The 22117-nt window shown below is 30.8% G+C and overlaps 1 protein-coding gene across 3 annotated transcripts in view; it reads right to left on the bottom strand.

Annotated features, from left to right (window-relative positions):
* ClC-c (chloride channel protein 3) overlaps positions 1 to 20940 on the bottom strand; it is a 232470-nt gene extending 211530 nt beyond the window's left edge. For 2 of the 3 annotated variants that reach the window (XM_035355011.2, XM_035355013.2), the window contains exons 1-3: positions 20672 to 20940; positions 19766 to 19824; positions 19374 to 19636 (exon numbers count right to left, since the gene is read on the bottom strand). In XM_035355011.2, the coding sequence (XP_035210902.1) occupies positions 19374 to 19636; positions 19766 to 19779 (277 nt within the window). In that variant the 5' untranslated portion in view covers positions 19780 to 19824; positions 20672 to 20940. The remainder of the gene's footprint in view (positions 1 to 19373; positions 19637 to 19765; positions 19825 to 20671) is intronic. The other variant, XM_035355012.2, reaches the window with a different exon arrangement.
* Positions 20941 to 22117: the final 1177 nt, after the last annotated feature.

Here is a 22117-nt window from a genome sequence, read left to right as displayed (position 1 = left end):
TATTAATAAACTATATATGCCTTTTTTATTTTGATTATCCATACTTTAGATCACTGTTTTAATTCAAATTACATACTTGATAATGATCAGTTAAACAAATCGTCACTAACTAACAGCATAAGTATATCCAATAAGTTTTCTTTTTTGAAAAAAAATAAAAGGAGTGTCCTTAACCCTCCGACGCGCGGTGGTCGCGCCCTGAAACTACCAATTTTCGAATTTTTTGATCGATTGATTACTAAACCAATTGAGTACTGATCTTTTACCTCTAAATAATACAAAATGACTACAAAATCATACGTTTTAGGTCTTAGTACTTCAAATCAGATGCCTTTTAAAATTTGTTTTCAATAAGACATAATAACTTCCTTTTATTAATATAAGCAACTTTAAATTTCGAAAGTTATTCATCGCACATCATGATTTTTATCATAAACAATGAAAAATAGCAATTATTAAACTGCATATATAAAAAATTCCCTCTATATATATGGCATTTGCTATGCGGTTTCACGGTGCGACCATTGGGCCACTAGACCATTGTGTCACAATGCTCTAGAGGCTCGGTGGTCGTGCCCTTGAAACCACTGCTCTTTACCATGGCGTTTGCTTGCTTCTCAAATTGGAATGTTTATTTTTACCCGGATATAGATAAGGGGGTTTTGAAACCACAGAGTTATTTTATTACTAAACAACATATCCTGCCCAGTAAAAAGGTCTTTTTTTTTTTCCAGACACTTTTCTCTGACCTCAACACACTTGCTCCCCAAGCTAGTATTGCAATTTTATAAATTATTTCCTGTGGTTTAAATTTAATGAAATATACTTTGCTACAATTAAAAATAGAAAGCACGTAAAGTTTTATTCAAATTAAAAACATTTTTTGAATATTTTGGGATGAAATACGAATAAAATAAGTATGAATGGGAAACGAATGATCCGTACCAAAGCCAAGAAAAAGCAAAGCCCCCCCCCCATTAATGTAAAAAGCAACAAATTTCATGTGCCAGATAAAAAGAAACTAAATAACGCTGGGCATACACCAGTGAAATTTAGATCCAGGCAGTATATATTTTGCAGCACAAGGAAGAAACCTCTTAGAGGATACATGGGCGAAAAAACATGCAATGTGGGTCTGTCTATGCATGCACCAAAAAGACAGAACATGCTTTGAACAGTGTCACAAAAAAATTTGTTCTTTGAAATTTAAAAAAAAAGAAAAAGTCTTTTATTTTTATTTTACCGAGTTTTTTTATCCATTTAGCCAAACGTCCTTATGTAGGTACTTATATTTTCACTGCTATAGAAAAATTACATAAATGTTTATTTTTTAATTTTTTCTGATGATTTACTTTGTAAAATAATGTAAAAAAATTATATATAATGCAATTCTTACATTTTTTTAAATTCATAAATTTCATCATTTATTAGAAACACCCACGACGAAATGTAAGTTTTTTCCCCCTACTACCTCAGTAAGTTTCAAAGTCCTAGATGTGCGGTGGTTTCACAGTGCGACCACCACCCACAGAACAATGGGCAAGAGTAGATTTTTTTTAAATTCACATATTATTTGTCTCTAAGACCATAATATTCAATTTTTAGCGTTTTTAGTTTAAAAAGTTATACAAGTAATATTGTGCACGTCAAAGGGTTAATAGGTTGGTAAAAGGGTTAATAGGTTAATGCACGTCAAAGGGTTAACTGAGCAAATTTTGATACAGAAAATCAGTATAGATATTTGCCCTTTTAAAGTTTACACTATCCAATAAAACTTATAACCACTATTAATATACTAAACTAAAATTTATTATTAATTAGAAATGTCTAATTTTAATGATTGTCCAAGTCACCCTCCCACACTACTTTTCAGCATTAATACACAAACTTTGTTTTCAAAACTAAGAAACTAAGGAGCTGCATTTATTAGAACTTTAACATGCTTTGTTATCAAAAAATTTCAAAGAGGATTAAGATGATTGAAGACAGAAAGAAATAAAATTTACATAACAGTATTTTAGATCTGCTGTACACTAAAATTAAAATGGTGAATTTTAATCAATACAGGAAATTTTTTATAAGTTTAAAAATTCATTTTTCAAAATAATGCACAGCATACATTAAGTACAACAATTAAGAGCATGACAAACACTAGGAAAAAGTACATCCCAATTAAATTGTATCAATAAGCAGTAAGAGTGCAAGTTATTCATTAGTAGGATTGGATTGGATTTTTGTAATTTGGCACAAAACCTGTCAAGGTTATCTGCGCCAGACAAATGGTAACAATGCAATTAGTTTATTCATTAGTAAACATTATTTAATACAGAATTTCTCCATTACTGGTCTCTGAAAAACTTATAATCATTTGATTTAAAAACTAGTCACCAACATTTATATTGGTACTTAACACTTTTCAGTGGTATAATACTCAAATGTTCCAAGAAATTTTATACAGTGTAGTAAGCTTTAAAAAAAAAAAAAAAAAAAAAAAAAAAAAAAAAAAAAAAAAATCAAAGCATTATGTAGCAAGTTCATCTCAAAGAAAATTTACTTTTCCATAGTGGTTGAATTAAAATTAAGTGCATCACTACACTAGGTCCTCCCTTCCTTCCCCTCCAAAAAAAATATATCTCTTTATTCAAACAAATACATACTTATTCCAAACTATAAACAACAGCAAAATTTTCAACATGTATTTTTCTAATGAAACTACATACTATTCATACCCAAGGTACAGGGTGATTATAACAACAACTGGCCTGTTTTAATGCATTATGTCGCTATAATCAGAGTGTGGACTGAAAACAAAATTTATCAATATACTATCTAAAAGGTGCTGAAAAGTATTCCACAGGGGAAAAAACAGTCAGTTAAAAAAATGTCCATTTCAATATACTTTACTAAACATGAAAAAAGAGTATCAACTACACACTATTCATGAAAACGTTTCAAACATTTATTACAGCATGTACAAGCATTAAAAAATGAAATTAGAAAGCAATATCACCGATTATTAAAAGGAATTTGATTTGCATAAGCACATCGATTGTAATATATTATGTACGATTCACATAAACAGATATCAGTAAAAAAAAATCTAAAGAATCTACTCAACATGTTCTTCTTTATCCATACACATTAAAGGCAATGAAAAATATCTTCAATGGGTAATTGCAGATGATCTTTTACAATGCTTCACACCTGCAACAATGTTCAGAGTTCTATCAAAGCTATAAAACAGTGATGATAAACTTCATTCCTTAGTTAGCTCCACAATAAGAAAACACAGGGATTAAGGTTTAGTGAACATGATGGCCAGACAAAAGGAAAAAAATAACTACAGATATGTTCATCAGTATGATATGTGTACAGAAACTGTTGTATGCAACACCCAAGTTGGAGGGGTTCACTAGCTTGCATATAAGTAACAGCCAACAGATGTCATCACTGTCGCAGTTAAAAAAAAAAAAAAAAAATGTCTGCAACATGTTACAGTAGCTGCCAGAAGTCACAAAACACTTCAGAGAACCCTCAACAGCAGTTTCTGTGAAAAAGAATACATATTAGACTAAGACTTTAAACAGATGCGAATTAATTTCTTGGAAAATACATGGATATTCCTAACTATTGGAACAAGCACAATACACCACTAATTACTCAACACCAACAATCACAACATCTTCAACAACTTCTATGGCCTACCAGGCCGTGAGCATTAAATACTAGTAGTTTAACCTGGATTTGATTTCAGGGAAATTTCATGGATTTCTCCATGTGTAATGTAAAAATGAGACAGTTAGCCCTAAAAGGTCCTCCCTGAAAGAATTCCACACATTAGGCAGATAGCACTCGCATGCTTTGCTATAACCAAATCAGCAACTTGTTAACTGATTTGTATTGCAGACAAAAATGTTTCCCTTTTGTAACTATAAGGATGATCTATGTCTGTCCACAAGTTAAGCCCTGCACCAGATTGATTTTCTAGTTTTACCAAAGAGCAGTCTTTCTCTGGACAGCTTAATGAAGGAGTTATTTGGATAATATTCTTGAAGCAAGATTCCTTTCATTCATTTCACTTCCAAATGATGTAATATACATTTAAAATATTTTTGTGGTTTACTTCAGGTTCCTTTTTCTGTATTTTACCACAATGCACCTAGTACTACATATATTATACTTACGAATTTATCTGAACCTCTTACCAAGCTAATGCACTAAAGACAAGAGCTATTTTCAAAATGGCAGCACTCTGAGCATTTCTCAGAAGAGAAATCAGTCATTAAAATTTAAAAAACAAGAAATATCAGTTATAAAACACTTAACTTTTTCAAGAAACCTGCTGTAATTTGTTTTCACTAAAAAACAGAGTAATGCACAAATTCGGCATCATGCCCAACTTTGCAATGCATTATAGCCAGCAATAAATAAAGCAAAGAGCCATTATTAAATAAAATATAATAATCTTCAAATCAATTTTCGACCCACTTCCTAATAGTTTGCTTGCAAATTTTCACACTGCATTTTCATAAATTTCGGTCATTTAAGAAGTACAGCTCCATATACTGCAAATTTTTACATTCTATGTTATTCGACGAAATGCATATAATGCAATGCCTGCATTTTTATCACCTGAATAACTTCACAGTCCAATTACACTTCATTACAAGAAAATCAAATGTAATACAAAGTCCGAAATCTGTAAATTTAGAGTCCAGAATTACATACAGACCTCCGGACAAGCAGCAACTTTTTTTTAAGAATTTTTTTTTTGAACAGGGAGAATGAATTAGATTTTGAAAATAGTTTCTTGCTTCAGCACATGCTTAGTACTTCATGCACGCACAATAGTTTTTTTTTTTTTTCCTTTTTCTTTTTCCCCCATAACAGCATGTCGAGGATCCCGATTCTCAATTTTACTTAATACTCCTATGTTGAAAAAAAAATCATTTATTTATATAAATCTGTATGATCACCAATTTGGTTCCATAGCCAGCTTTTTGTTTGGCATACATCTTGAAACAAAAAATTCTACCAAACTTCATCGCTCATTTTACACATACTGAATAACTTATAACCCCGATACCAACCTGCCAAATAATTTTTTATCACTTTTTGCTTAAGTCATGAAATTATGAAACTCTTAACGATCTGCTCATTGCAGCTTGAGAAATGACTCGTACAGTGACGTCAAACACTTTTTTAAAACATTAGTAATTAAATACCAAACCTCACAAGTTAGTCAGAATTCTAGACACAGCAATTACAGGATTTCAACAATGGAACTTTGTAACTGAACAAGAAATTTTGGTTTAATCCTAGTATATGGTACACACGGGATTTCGCGACTTTTGGCAATATTATTGCGAGCTTTAAACGCAACATTTATGATGAGCAGTAATCAGGTCATTTTGGTGTGGACGACAGTTTTCAAAATCGTGCCAAAGCAGTACCGTATACTAGGATTTTACCGAAATTACGTCTGTCTATTGAATTAAAGAGAAAGTATTAGCACAAAAAATGAAGCAACTTAAACAACTTGAAAGAAATGTTTAATAAAGTACACAAATATATATATATTAAGCCTTTTTTTTTCTAAATTTTGATACCCTTTAGATAATAAATGCTTCTTTAACTTCATAAGTCATAATTTCATATTTTTAATTTTATTATTTCTACATGCCATCTTACTAGATTTAAACTGACAATGTAATATCCAAAAAAATCCCAAATCCGGAATCGCGGAAGTCCTGACAAGTCCGGATCTCAGACTTTGTACTGTATAATAAATAGCAAAACCAATATAATTCCAGCTTAACTTCCTCAGCACACAATACATGCAAGACAAAATTTTGCAGAATAACATGATTTTGGATGCGAGTTCTCATTCGGCATACACTGAATCGATTTTCATTGTTACTTAATGCATTAAAATTCAAAAACTCAAACTATATTTTCCTCGGAAGCAATGTTTTTATATTTAAAATTTTTGTAATCCAGCATGCTAAAATCCTTGTTTAACAATCAAAATGAGCATGTTATACGATTCAGGTATGCACAAATTAAGGGCTATTTCATACAGAATTTCCCAGAACAGCATTTTTGCAACATATAAGCCAGATTCAACTTCATATTGTTCATATGAAAGTAAAAATATTGATCACTTATGAATTTAGCTTTGGACAACTCACATCTGTATAACATCTTACTTAAACATTTACTGAGTATATTAATCCATATTGTGTCCATTCATGGTTTGTGAAGAGAAAATATTTAAATAACCCTAGGGAAAAAAAAAAGTAGTAGTTCAAACAAGTATCAGATAAGTATTTATTAAGTAAATCTTTAAACAAATGTAAAATGAAATGCATTTATGATTGAAAAACGAGATGATACAAGAAACATAGAAGGCATTAAATAAGTTTCAAACCTGAGAGTGACATAACACTTATGTGATGATGAAATGTAGTGGAACAATTTCATCCCCCTCCTAGAGTATAAGCATCATTGCAAAATTTGCCAACAACTATAAGTTGATTTCCGTGAGGCTGTTACATAATAAAGTTAGGTTATCTGAATATGGCAAAGTACATCAGGAGTGTCTGCCTAAGGGAAGATATGCCTTTGTGAAAGCCTTTCTGAGGGAAAGTGGCTTGCTTGCAACTGAACTCAGGTCAAGTTTCTAGTATTTAGCCTCTTGGCTCTTAAACACCACAACTCTTAACCACCTGGCACTATGGGGCATTAAGCAATGAAACTTATGATTTCTGAAAACCTAAAACAACATTCATTGACTCAGTTTTTGATAAAAGATATAACAGTAGCAAATATTCATGGTTGCAATATGTAGTGATGTTATATCTTCCACAGAAATATCAGCTGTAATCTTTACGTACAAAGCCACCTACAAAATAACCATGAATGTTAAAGAGCACTTAAAGAAAAATCAGCATGTAATAACTTCTCAGACTATGACAAAATGGACATGTGCACTGGAGTGAATGAAATCCTGGACATCTCATAGACATGCACTAGATTGGTGACAGGAAAGTAGATAAGACAGCACTGTACGGAAGTAAGCGACTCTTCTTACCAAGTTCAGGATATTTTTACCACCATTTTTAAGAAAAAGGTCACTGCTCATTCATTATCTGTCCCAGCATAAAATTCCACAACATCAGGTATTATTATGCCAACTTGACCCAAATCAGGAAAGCAAAAAAAGAGTTTCAAACTCGGCAGAAAAATATTGTTATTGCACAACAGCATAGCCTTACATTAGGTTTGGATTTTCCCAAACCATTCAATAATGAAGATTTCAGCTTCTATCCCACCTACTGCATGTGTCAGATACAGCTCTAAGAGAACTTTTATTATTTAAAAAAATGCATCAGCATTTGGGTGATTCAAATTACAAAAAAAAAAAAAAAAAAAAAAAAAAAAAAAAAAAAAAAAAAAAAAAATTATATGAGATACCATTCAAAAATAGTTTTAGGACTGGACCATCAATATATTTCCGCCAAGAAACTCACTGCTGAACCGAACAAAGAGTTAGTCAAGAAAATCACAAGGAAAGTCAAGAAAAATTACAAAAACTGAATACATTAAATTTTTATCTGTTTTTCAATTCAGTTGAGACCCGCTATGAAGCTTGCAATTATCATATGCTTTTCTGGTGGTCGTGGGTCTGAGGTGTCAGTTCTTCAATAACAATTTGCTCATGCATAAACTCATAATTTAGACCAGCTCTTTACTATGTGGAGGAGTTCGTGTAAGTTACAGGTAGCATAAATCAGGGTATTACTACAGTGTGCTTTAAGTTACATTTTCTACATTATGTTTGGAATCTAATTAAGGAACGTATTTAGAAAAATTACCACTAAACCAAAAATATTACATAGGTGCCTGCAATCATTTTAATGAAATAAACGGTAGCAATAAGTTATGAAATATTCTAAACAAACCACAAAAACAGACTTTTAAAAGGAACCCCATAGTCCTACAAACCTTTGACAGCAACAAAAATGACACTGAAGACCAACTAGATTTAAAGAAAGATCACATAATGTTCTCAGTAGCTGAAAATGGCAAAATACATGCAGTCATAATACTTTCAGTAATTCAGTACTTTAGCAGTCCACATAAACATAAAAACTGCACAAAATAATTTACTAGCAAGTCCACTGATTCATTGTCCTGTTAACCTTAAGGTTGGGCCACATCTTGATGTATGCAAGATTTTAAAAAACACTCCTCGATCACACTTAACAGTGGCTGCTTTTCTTATAATTAATCTCTTCCTATATTGTAAACCACCACAGCTAAAATACGGGGCTGGAAACTTCAGCAATACACAATCAATTATCATGATGAAACTCATCTTCCATGATGATCCTGTTATGGTGATGTATGGCGTGCTCTAACTGGTAATTATTTTTTTGCATTATGTGCCACAGATCTAACAAGTTTTTTGAAGGCATGGATAGCATGAATAATAAATTCTGCTCCTTATTTTTTTTTATCTTGAAATTATTTTTAAAATCTCCCAAGTTCACCTAATTTGCTACTCACCAAATCTGGCCCTTAAAACTTTCACTTCAGAATTCAGAACCAATTTTGGCTTTTTGATTATTTGTACCGCTTTACGAGGTAACACATAATGTAAAAAAAAAATAAGCAATCTGTGATATTGTCAAACTATATTTATGCAGTACCTTAAGCATGCAAATGTCCCAAAATATACTTATTTAGTAATTCAAGCATGCAAATATGCACCACAGACAAGCACATATTTTCACATTCAAGTTTGATAATAATTTTTCCAATTAGTGTTTACTTCTAAATTAAACACACATTTTTCCTTGCAAGGAACCAAGGAGATTTTGAAGCTTGCTAGCTGATAAAACAGAAGGCATTGCATTTCTTCAGAAAAACGATACCTTGTTCAAAGGTGAATGCAAAAAACATGCATTCCATGAAAATACTTCTTAAATGATAAAAATTTGTATGTGAAGCTAAAATTGTGCAATTCATTGATGGTTTAAAAGATAGCAGATCACAGTGTCCAGTGGCAGAAAATGTGTGTAATGCCAAATTTGTGCAATTCTCCGACTTTTTTAAGTAAAAGACAGACAACCAACATATATCGTGAGAACAAAAGCACAAACAAAAATTGCACATGAATTTCATAAAAGAATTAAGTGTTTTATAATGGATATTTCTTACTTTTTTACATTTTATTAATTCATTGCTGTTTTATGGATTTGGTGCAATGCAGTTTTCAAAATGGCTGCTGACTTCTGCATATAAGTTTAATAAAAAATTAGTAAACTGACTTTTTGGATGGAGGCACACATAATCAGAAATTAACCAAACTGAGTTTTGTTTTAATGAGGGATACATAATTTACTGCTAACTGCAATACAGACATGACTTTAGATTTCATACACCTTCACATTGTTTACCTGATTGTAGAACACCTTGTCCATTTGCTCTAATTTCTATCTTTTTAATAGTATACAAGCTCCCAACATTTTCAGTGCCCAATGTTACGAGTCTAATTGGCAGCCCATATAAATTATATATACATATATATAAAAATAATTTAAATATAATCAAATTATTATCAATAATTAAAGTGAAATAAACTTTTATTTAGTTGTCATTTACATTAACATAGCCGACAGCTTCAAAAAATCAGCACCCTAGGCAGCTTGCACATGTCACCTATGCTTGGAGCTGGCCCTGCATATGAATAAGAGCTTAATACGCTTATGGACTCTGTAATTGCAATATTATAAATTATATATTTACTATTGTAATATAAACAAGATATATTACATATCAGAAAGCACATTTATTTTACAATTATCAGGTGCATCTCCTTTATGAGTTAAAGGATTAAAAAAAGTACATTATTGTGCACAGACAGCAAACTTCACAAAAAATACTTTTTTTCTTAATCTCTAGATCTCAATACAATTAATATATAAATATCATCTGGGTAGACATATCTTTGCTCTTTGGTGGACTAATGGCTTATAACGTCTAAAAAAAATATTAAATGATGCTCACTGAAAGCTAACATGATAAACATAGTGCTATAATCTTATCAAGCCATTAGTAATAATAGTATGAAGGCACAGCTGAGGCTGCTCTCATGCCAGAAGCTCCACTTTTAAAAATCCAACTAAGGCATTATGACTAAAGTATCTCTTCAGAATTGAAAATGCTTAACTGCTAACTTCAAAGTACATTTGAGATTCTGAATTGGTAAGGGGAAAACAAACTCAAGTCCTTAGATGCTGTCCCTGATGTATTTTCAGTTTAAACTACAATGGAGCCGGACAAATTACACTGATGCTCTAGTTGACACAAAGAAGATACAACAATAAATACTCTGAGGATTGTTGATGTACAAATTGGCTCTCTACCACTTATCGTACGTTGTGATCAGTTATATTTATAGCTTTTCTTGTTATCTGTTTTGCATTTCCTTGAATCTATGTAATAATAAATTAAAACTACAAGTTTACTTTCATTCACTTTAACTATTCCTAACATTTCACAAGCAATTAAATCAATGTATACAATCAGTGAAAGATTTACGTATAAGCTATACAAACTATAGCTTAGGGTCCCCATTTCTTGAGGGGGGGGCCTCTAAAAAATTTAAATGTGATATAAGTATAGTATTAAAATATAGAATAACAGACTTATAAAGGGCCCCATATGTCAAATAGCTTAAAAATCAAGTCTACATCTGGCTCTGTATACAATTAAGGATACAAAAATGATGTGAGACATTTACTATTCTGATAACGTGATCTAAAATATTAATATTGTCACAACATGTTCATAAAATATTATAATAAATTTTATAAGTTAATCTAATTTTTTTATGTTGATTTTATTTTTTTAAATTATTTTTCTTTTGTTTGTTTTATCTAACAAGGTATAACAGTCCTAATAGTCTTCTTGTTAGGACCACTTTCATTACATCTTCAATGACACGTAGAAATAAAAAAAAATACAGACCAAGTACTTCAGGGGTTTTTAACCGTCAGAGCAGCATGATCGGCTTTATCCGTTCATGAAATTTTTTGGTCACTTGGTATATATTAACTTATAATTTAAGATATTTTGCTTTCTCATGTTCTTTAATGTAAATGTCATATTAATGAATGTAAAATTATAAAAATAGAAACTAAAATAATTATATAAATTTAGCTAATAAATGATTTTTAAATGCAGGTCTTTATGACAGATCCCAAAACCTGTGCCGCTCAGAAAGTTAAAAGCATTTACTTACTACTCGGCATAAAAAAAAAATAATACATATAATATGGTACAGTTTCACTTTCATCATAAAGTTATACATCAAGTTTTGTAAACCATTCGACACCAAAAAAAGTTAATCTATTTTAAATACAAATTGCATTGAAGTCCAACAATTTCACATACTAAATAATTAGGAAATAACACAATTCTCATATCAAATAACCAGCAAAAATTTCTATTACTCAAGAAAGAAGAAATAATAAGCTCAAAACAACTGCTGAAGGGTAAAATTCAAATATATTAAAATTTTAATCTTTCTAATTGTACCTGAAACTGTTTAAATTTCCAAAATGAACTTCAAAAATAATAATTAAAATGTTACTTTAAGATCAAAATGAATAAAAATTAATTTAATATAACTGCATGGTCATTTTTGAATTTCAAAACAAAGAAAGTCACGAAAGCAAGGCATCATTTCACCAAGACCAAATGGAATACATGCCTCGGCTCAGGCGAGATGATGATGCTTGCAATGCAGGTTTCTGTGCTAAAGTGCTACCCCAGAGTAACTTGATGCCGATTTTCTAACATGTGAAAGTTCTAATATGAGAACTTGATAAAGTAAAAAGGTGTGGCATATGTCAATTCAAGTCCAACTATGATACCTCACGCATCTGTATTCAAGATGAATTCCGAATAACCAAATAGTATTTAATATATCTAATTCTAATGTAAAATTTTATGTATATTTTCAATTCTAACATGAATGCTGTGTTTTCATAGTTTTCCCTCTTTTCCATTGTCAAATGGGTAATTTCTCTTATCAAACAAGATGAAATAAAATTAAGTATGAATTAATTATTAAGTATAAATAAATAAGTAATATATATTCACCACAAAGTACAGTGAAATAACTAAAAGCATTTATAACTTAACTATCACTTATGTTATAGCTTGAAATTAAAAATATGTTTAGGAAATATGCTTCACAACTATTTAGAATAATAAATAAAGTTAAAAAGACACATAAAACCTAAAGAAGGAACAAGGGAAAAAAAAAGGTTCGTTCTCCAAAAAACTTCCAACAGCACAACATTCATCATAAACATTACTTTTTTAGAGATTCAAAATAAAACTAAGAAACCAAAATTACGATACACTGAAAAAAGTGTTGTCTATATTTTAGGGTGCGCCTTGGATTATCGCCAAGTTGTTGTTTCATTTATGATAACCTGAGTAGCTGAATGTTATGGAAACCCTATTATGACGGGATTGGTTGCGTGATTGCAGTGAATTTGACTGATGGGAAAATATTTCTAAGGGCTTATTTCTGCATTGGATGTCAGTTAAGAAGTACGCTGCTTATTTTGTGCTGTACACCGTAAAATGGCTGCCTGTGATGAGATTAATCCGAAGTTTCTGTATGATTTGGACAAAAGAAGAAAAAAGCATTAATTGACTGGTGTGCAAATGAAAGTTTACTTATTAGTTATTATAAGAGTCTTGTTTGTACGAATGGTCGAATGTAAAGATCGTTCAGGTGGCTTTGAATGGGTTTGTCGCAAGACAGGTTCATGCATACGGATGATATTTTTTACTCTTACTTTTGTAAATTTATGTTGTGACAGCAGTATGCATATTTTAGTTCAGATAATTTTAGAAAGTTTTTGGATGCTGTTAAGGAATTTTGTGTGCCACAGACTGAAGACGCAGAAATTTCTAAATATGGCAAGTCGCTATTTCCTTTTTGCAGTGTGTATATGCGATAACATGTATTTCCTTTTTTATGTTATTTCATTGTATAATTTAAAATGCAGTTTATTGAGCTTTGATTGGCTACAAATTTTGTTCAATTTTGGTGATGAGTAACTTTGTTGTAACATTATGTGATGTCATCATTCTCCCAATTTTTTTATAAATGAAAATAGATTAATATGTACATTAACAAAGGAAGTGTGCAATGCTGAGTTCATGCAATTCTGCGATATATTTTAAAGTAAAACTAGATGAATGTGTACATGGACACATAGTGTGTGCAATTCTTTGACTTGTTACTTTGTTTTTGTGAAACGGCCATCTTGAAATTGTGCCTTGCTGGCCAATCGCCAACTTTCGACAAGAGGCAACCTGAAATATATTTTTATCGTTTAATTTATATGACTCTTAATCACTTAACTAACTTGAACGTGCATCCCTTTTAAGACTCACTTAATTTGCCTGCCACACTTTAAATGAAACTTATGCATGTTTTTAATTTTTTTTTTTTTTTTAAGGTAACATTTTTAGGGGCTAAATGGTTACAAAAGAAGAAAAAAAATTAGGTGGTTAAATAATACTTTTATCTAAAGAGCGATTATACATTTAAAGACACACATAATAAGCAGCGAAATTCCAAAGAGAAGGAAGACCAACAGCACAGCAAAAATGGGAGAGAAGAGTTATGTGTTGATAAAATTATATAAAATCCAATGTGGATAAAATATTTTTTGCATGAAAAATGTTACTATAATACTTCATTTACCCAGTTCACTATAGTTTTCATGCGTTAGTTACCATTTAAAATATGAATTATAGGCTAAGTTGTCACATACGGCTCAGGATACATAAGACTATATTTTACGTTGGATGGGTTTGGCAAGATTTTGTTTGTATGGCAAACGGTTTTACATGGGAACTTTTGTGGAGAGATATAAGCCATGTGTTTTAGAGTGTATTCAAGCTAGATTTAGTTTGAGCAGATATGTTGTTGGAGTTATTAATGAAGCATTTGTTTGTGGTTATCTTCATGCTGACAGGGCATTTTTGCAGTTTTTATGCAGTACAGGATTTTTTAAGCCGAACTTGACATGCAAGAAATGTGGCTCTGATATGAAGATTCGAAAGAAAAATTGCTTCAGATGGATTTGTGTGGATTTGCAGAAAAACTGTCGAGGGTAAAAAATATGGTTCTCAACAAAGTTTGAGGTTTGGATCCTGGTTTTCCTGCAGTAAGTTAACTTTAGAGGAAGTTTTTATTGTAACGTTGCAATTCTGAATCGTAGATGGCATAGCCAAGTCGTGGCATTTTGGTTCACATTCTTTGTGTGATTGGAGTAGTTTTATTAATGAAAGCATATTGGATTATATATGCAATACATCTGTCCTTACACGTTATTGTACGAAATTAATATTTTGTTTTTTGGGGAACTATTTTGAATGACAAGTGAATTTACTTTTTTATTGTTTTTAATTTTGCGATGTTATTTTTTTTAATTTTTGAATTTATATATGTTGAAATTATTTGGAATTTATTGTTGTATTTTAGTTTAAATTTGTCGTGAAACATTTTTGATGAGAAACTTTTGCTTTTAAAACGCTTTTACTTATCTAAATTTTTTACTTTCATTTCTGACTTTTAGTGTAAATCGTGTGCAAAAACCACTTTTTTTTTTCTCAGACATTTTGGGCTTTAAATCTGAAATGTAAAAAAAGAAATAGATAAGTAAAATCGTGAAGTTTCTTGCCAAATGTATTTGGCAAAAAATTTTTTGCAACCCGGTCCGTATATGACAGCTGTTCAGAGGATTTATCTGTATACTTCCTCCCCCCCCCAATATCCAGACTTTTTAGAAAGTTTGGTTTTTCTCTACATTTCTTTAACCATTTTTCATTTCACTGACTTTCAATGATTCTCCATGCTAGTCAGAACATGGTTATAATCCTGTCTCATCAAGATTATGCCTTTCAGAAATTAGAAAACTGATGACTAGAAATACTAACTTCCTAAACATCAATTATATCATGGATTCTGACAAAAATTTATAAAAAATCACATAAAGAACACAAAATTTGAGCATATTAGCAATAATGAAATAACACTAACTTTAAACTACGGTCTATTCTATATTTAAGTCAATAATAAAATATTTCCAGGTACTGTTCTGTTTTGAGGGCCGTAAGAAAATTGCAGCAAAAATGTATGCACGAAAGCCCATTTAACTGCACGCTAAATCTAGCGTACGCGTTGATTTCAGATTGCGTAAGTTTATATAGTTCTATATTTCTTAAGAGGCCTTTGAAATACTAGTTTAATTTCCTAGGGATTTAACAATTTGGGAATTGCCCATGACGAAAGTCGGCAATAGAATTTTGGGTAAAGTGCAGAATCACCCACTGCTTCATGAGTTTTTAAGAACTGCACATACTCGGTATCCATGTGCACATCGACCTATTTTCACTTTAAAAAAAATCCTAGAATTGCACAAAAATGGCACTGCGCACACCCCTGACTTTATCTATGTACACATCGACCTATTTTCACTTAAAAAGTAAAAGAAAATTGACAAAAATCCAATTGTTTTTATTCTTGTAAAAAGCAGCAAACAAATAAGCGAGCGATTCTGCACTTTACCGAGAATATTTTCAAAGAAAAGGCATCATTCATTATAGAAAATTACATTTGAATAACCAACGAGATGAAATTATGCTTTAGCGATAAGTCCGTAGCGAAATAGCAATGAAGGCATCCATTCAGTTATGATACGGAATTTTTATATAAATTATAATAATGATCTGAAATAGTTATTTACTCTTATGCTTTCATTCAGTCATGTTAGCCTTTTTCATATAAATTATAATGATAAAAAAGTACTATATGAAATTAACCTTTCATCTAAATTAAAACATCAATTTTAGATAGTTATTTACTATTATACTTTCTTTCTTGCCACAATTATTAGGGTTGCCACAATTCTTTTTGGCAGCATTGGCATCAACAATAATTTGGCGATTTTTTACGGCCCTCGAAACCGAATAGTACCCATTTCCAAAACACTTTTCTGCTTGCAGCACATAAAATAAGTGTGAAAACTGAGAACTAAGGTTCTAAACAAGTGAGAACTTAAGTTCTAAAACTAATTTTTTAAAAAACTCTTGCTACAAGTTCTCAGTAAATTTCACATCTTGTTTAACATAATTAAACATTTTAGCAAATGTTACCACGTGTCTTCATTCCCAAAAGATTAATTTATAAGCATACAATTCAAAAATATATAAAATTCAACGAATTAAATATTTCCAAGAGAATGATCTAAATAAAGAGTTTCAAACAGGCAGCACATGGGCTACGTGCAGTCACCAAAGCAATTTTTTGTGGCCTGCAAAGATATTTCAATTATGATGTTGCAAAGATTTCAAGATTTTTATTTGAAGGCCGAGCTGACATTTTTATTTACATTGAAAATGAACAGCAGAAAATCTGCAAATAGAGCTAATTAATTTACATTATGATATAAATCAGTACTATTCCGTTTTGAGGACCGTAAAAAAATTGCAGGGAAAATGTATGCACAAAAGCGCCAAATCTAGCACACACGCTCATTTCAAATTGCGTAAGTTTAGATAGTTCTACATTTCTCAAGACGCCATTGAAATACTAGTTTAATTTTTAAATACTTTTTTGATATCCTATGGATTTAACAATTTGGGAATTGCCTATGACAAAAAGTCTGCAATAGAATTTTTTCAAAGAAAAGGCATCACTCATTATAGAAAATTATGTTTGAACAACCAACAAGATGAGAGACCAACCAACGAGAACAATTATGTTTTAGCGATAACTCGGTAGCAAAATAGAAATTTAGGAATCCATTCAGTTATGTTTAGCCTTTTTTAATATGAATTATAATAATGATCTGAAATAGTTATTTACTCTTATGCTTCCATTCAGTTATGTTTAGCCTTTTTTTATATAAATTATTATAATAAAAAAAGTATTACAGTACAAAGTCCATAATCCGGACTCGTTGAGACTTCGGCGATTCCGGATTAGGGTTTTTTCCGGATTATAGATCATCAATTTAAATTTGGTAAGATGGCATGCAGAAATTATACAATTAAAAATATGAAACCGTAATTTATGAAATAAAGAGCAATTATGATCTAAAGGGTATTAAATTTCACAAAAAAAAAAGCTTATTATTTATTTGTTTACTTTATTAAACATTTCGGTGAATCTTCGCATTATGGTAACTTGGCGATTTTTTGGCCAAAATTTGGCGACCAACCCTGCTACAGCAACTTGCTAGTGTTTTTTTTTTTTTAATGCCATTTTGTTTTCACAAAGTAAAGGCATTTTTTTTCTTTTTTTTTTTAACTCAACATGTTTTCCAACAATCTGCTAGCCAAATTACACTTATGCTAGATCTTTTATGGAACAAAAGGGCTTAATCATGACGAAGATTAGATGCGAAATTGGGAGAAAGTGCAGAATCGCCCACTGCTTTACATGCTTTTAAGAATTGCACATACACGGTATCCATGTACACACCGACCTATTTTCACTTAAAAAAACATCCCAGAATTGCAGCAAAATGGCATTGCGCACACTCTTGACTTTATCCATGTACATATCAACCTATTTTCACTTAAAATGTCAAAGAAAATTGACAAAAATCCAATTCTTCTTACTCTTGTAAAAAGCACCAAACAAATAAGTGGGCGATTTTGCACTTTAGCAGCGAAATTGTTTTTAAGTGCTTATTAGCTAAAATCCCGATCGAAATTTTCCGGAAAATGCCAAATATAATAAAAACATCTGCCCTGAAGATTAGGATAGTGCCGACAGATCAACTTCTAGTTCATCGCGTCCCGCAACGCTTTCCTTAAAGACAAAACTTTTCTTAAAGTTTTTTTATAATTTGTTTTAGTTCAGATAGAAGTCAGTTATTTATTGATAAATTAAACATATAAGAATTATTTGAAGGAAATGTCAGTCTAAAAATATAATATTTACCTGTCAGTATATTTGAATTACAAAGTACAACAAAAATATCTTATAGGTATCAATTCATTATATTCCACTAACCAATACAATTCATGTACTAATTAACCAATGTAATTTCAAGTAACTTCACGTTGAAAATAATCAGTAACAAAGGTTAAAAAAAAATAAACAAATTTCTGGCCATTCCCAATGCAAGTGCTAGATCAAAGTTTTTGGTGGGTCATGAAATGTTTTGAAGCATTATTTTAAATTTATAATCTTTAGATATATATATATATACGTATATACGTGTGTGTGTGTCTGTCATGATTTAATGCATAGAAGAAAACACTGGAACTTTTAAGAGCTTTAGATATCCGTCATGGCTGAGGGTTGAATATGTGAGGACAACACAACTGTATTCGCACATATCAAATGATTTCTTAACATACAAGATACTTCTAGATCATACGCAATTACAATAATTTTTATCTACACAGGTAAAGAGATACAATGCCATTTTAAACAAGTGGGCACAGCAGCATGCAGATATTGGAAGGCAAGAAGCTAGGAAAAGGAAGAATGACGTACTTAACTTGCGAGTGGTATTTACACCAAGTATATGTAGAAAGTACTCTAAGCTACGATTGGTTAATTTTTAGTTTTTGTTACCTTTTTCAAGCAACGTTATACAACATAGAAAGATCTCAAATTTGGGAGAACAGATGAATTTAGAGGAAGAGCACAAAATCTTGAACTGTTAATTTTGAGGTTGTCAATTATTTCTTAAAGCAGTCATCATATTTTATTATATTATATATATATTTCATCTGCAAAACTGAATTCATTTATTATTTTCAATTATTTTTAATAGTAATGTACATTTATTGTTATTTCTCATAAAATTTTCTTCTTCTAGGAGTATTAAAAAAACCTATGCATGCGAGTTTAAGATAAAACAAGAAGCACTATCTTATTACATACCAGATTCAGTATTCTCCCAAAGATGGTTCTGCATATCATTTGTAAAACTCAAGTTTTAATAATACATTAATTTTATAAATGCAGAGAGAAACTAACAGCATAAACTTAATTGAAATCGTATAAGTGCCTTCATCAGCTTGTTACAGAGCCACACAAATAATATTTACATCTGAATGAAATGAATTTATAATTCATTATACTACACGTTTATTATAAAAGACCAAAAAAAACTAACAAGAAATGTTATACATGAATATTTTATATTTAATTGTAAATACACCTTTATTTTAACTTCAGTTTCAAACAGTTTTTTTATAGTTTGACATGGCATGCACAAAGAAAAGGAGCATACGTTTTTGCAACTTACTATGTGAAGCACGAGACTGCTCCAAATGACAATCCATACTTTCTCCTCCTGAAGTTATATCAATCATTTCATCATCACTACTCCCAGACAATGAAAATGGCTTACGATGAATAGTTTCACAATTCAGATCTCTAATAGTTGAATCACTACAGCCGTTTACAGAGCGATACTTAGGTTGATTTTGATTCTGCGATACTCTGCGACCATTTTTTGTCCATCTGACTAATATTTCAGTCTCCATAATATGGATAATATAGAAGTAACTGCAAAATAGACAAATCGTGGATCATTGTATAATGGCATTCAGAAAATTTCATTTTTAATCTAGAACTCAAAGGAATGCAGATTTACTAAATATTTTATTGGCAAAAATAACGAAATATTACAGCTACCATTTTTTGTCCATCTGACTAATATTTCAGTCTCCATAATATGGATAATATAGAAGTAACTGCAAAATAGACAAATCGTGGATCATTGTATAATGGCATTCAGAAAATTTCATTTTTAATCTAGAACTCAAAGGAATGCAGATTTACTAAATATTTTATTGGCAAAAATAACGAAATATTACAGCTACCTTGAAATATAAATTTAAATTACAAAGTTAGAAGCACAAAAATGAAAACTAACACAGAATTTAATTTAACTTTCAAGAAAATGAAAATTACGTTTTTGATTGAACACACAAGAAACTAATTTTTTTTTTTTTTTTTTTTTTTTACCCCGGGTAACAAAACTACTATCCTTTTATAAACAGTTGCTGAAGTAATTCTCTACAAACATATAACCACATGATTGAACTTCGATACAGCATGTAATTCAACATTCGCCAAATAACACGTTTAAACTTTTCCTTTAGTACAATACCGTTAAAAGGCTAGAGAGAATACAGTTCAAAGTTTTAAGATCTAACATATATATACATATAACAAAACAGCTATTGACAGCTGTTAATAATTCCTTCCAATGGTTTTCACGCATTCAGCTCTTTATAACATCCAGGCCAAATCTGCCGAATTGCAGCAACGAAATTAAGAATTTAAATACATTCTTGCAAAATGAAACTGTTTTTAAAAGTGTTTTGCGGTGCTGCAATAATGCAACTGTACGTACTTTATACTTTTTTTACGAGCATATACATGCGTTTAAAAACTCTATGCAATTTCAATTCACAAAAAACTGCATATTATGACAACAAAATCTCATTTGACTAGCAGATAAAATGTAAAATAGTCATTCTAGAAAAGAATTTCTGGATTACAACATTAAAAATTAAAATTATGAAATTTGCTCACCATTTTTGGGAACGTTCTAATCCAAGAATTTCAAGACTATATTATATTAATAAATTTTATAAATAAATGTATATAAATCTGGCTATTTACACTTTAAATAAAATTTATAAATTATGTAAATAAACAGTAACACCACACTCCTCAACAAACGGCCAGATCCCGATTTTCCGTGTGCCTATATACATTATTGCATCGGCTACGGAAAGATGTAAAACTGCATTGTGCAAATTGGGTCCGAAATTCTGGCCTCCACCAGATGGCAGTGCAGTTCTTTATCGGGCATTCGAACCAAAGAACGTCTATATATACTCTATACAATATATACTCTTTGTTCCAACGTAATAATTTATGCGCATTGCAAGGAAACAAGATAGCGAGAAACATTTGCATAAAGTGATCTGCTAGAGCGATGGATTACGTATATAGTATTGTACGTACCTAAATTACAGTGGCGTGCGGTAGGTTTTCATGCAGGGTGTGCAGAGAACAATAATAATAATAATAATAAAACCATAAAAATGTACATTAAACACTTCTTTAACTTTTTATTATTCATTTGTACACAAAATCCATACGTCTATCCACATTACTAACAAAATCATCAATTACATGATCATAAAACTCTGGTTTTTGACTGTAATAAGTGTAACATTTCTTTTCCTATTGTTATAAGAGATAAATTTAGATCCTGGCTCATTGTATTGCGTGCATAATTTCTTACTCTTTTTAATGCTGAAAATGATCTCTGCATCGAAGCCTTTGAAAATGGAATTGTACAAATTAAATGTGCCAATTTATTTACTTCGCTTAGGGCCTCTGTCAAATCATTCAGCATTATATGCTGAATAAGTTTCGATAAATTCATTTCGTGGTATGACTCACTACGATAAAGAACGCATAATTCATTGGTTAGCTTTACAAAATCGAAATGTTTTGCATAAGGGTTCTTTAATGAATTAAGGCATTCATCCGGAAATTTACTGTGATATTTCTTAAAAAAAACTGAAATTCAATAGTTCAAAAATTTTGAGCGAATTTAATTTTTTAAAACGGACATCTAAATGACAATAAATAGTGTCCATTATTTCAAAATATAAATTTTTAAAATGTTGGTCTTGGTCTACACTTGATTTTTATAAATTTACACGACGTTTTCTTAAATTTGGGGGACCCACTGCAGAAATAGTCTCTTCATAAACTTCATCAAATGCAACAGAAGTTCGCATATTTTGAATTGCATCTTTTACTTCCTCTACTTTTTCACTAGAATATGCTATATCTAAGTTAGTTTTTTGTAAAATATCAAATAGAACATCAGTATAACTAAACACTTTTGGCAAAAATATTTAGGAGAAAATTACCGTTAAATTCTTCAAAAAACATGTGATAACTCTTTGCAATATTAATTGTATCGTTATCCCAGCCTTCTGGGTTCTCAATAATATT

The sequence above is a fragment of the Stegodyphus dumicola genome, chromosome X1, assembly GCF_044657685.1.
Source record: "Stegodyphus dumicola isolate Sdum_Otavi_A_Nest chromosome X1, ASM4465768v1".
Classification (NCBI taxonomy): Eukaryota; Metazoa; Arthropoda; class Arachnida; order Araneae; family Eresidae; genus Stegodyphus; species Stegodyphus dumicola.
This window is presented reverse-complemented; position numbering and strand designations above follow the sequence as displayed.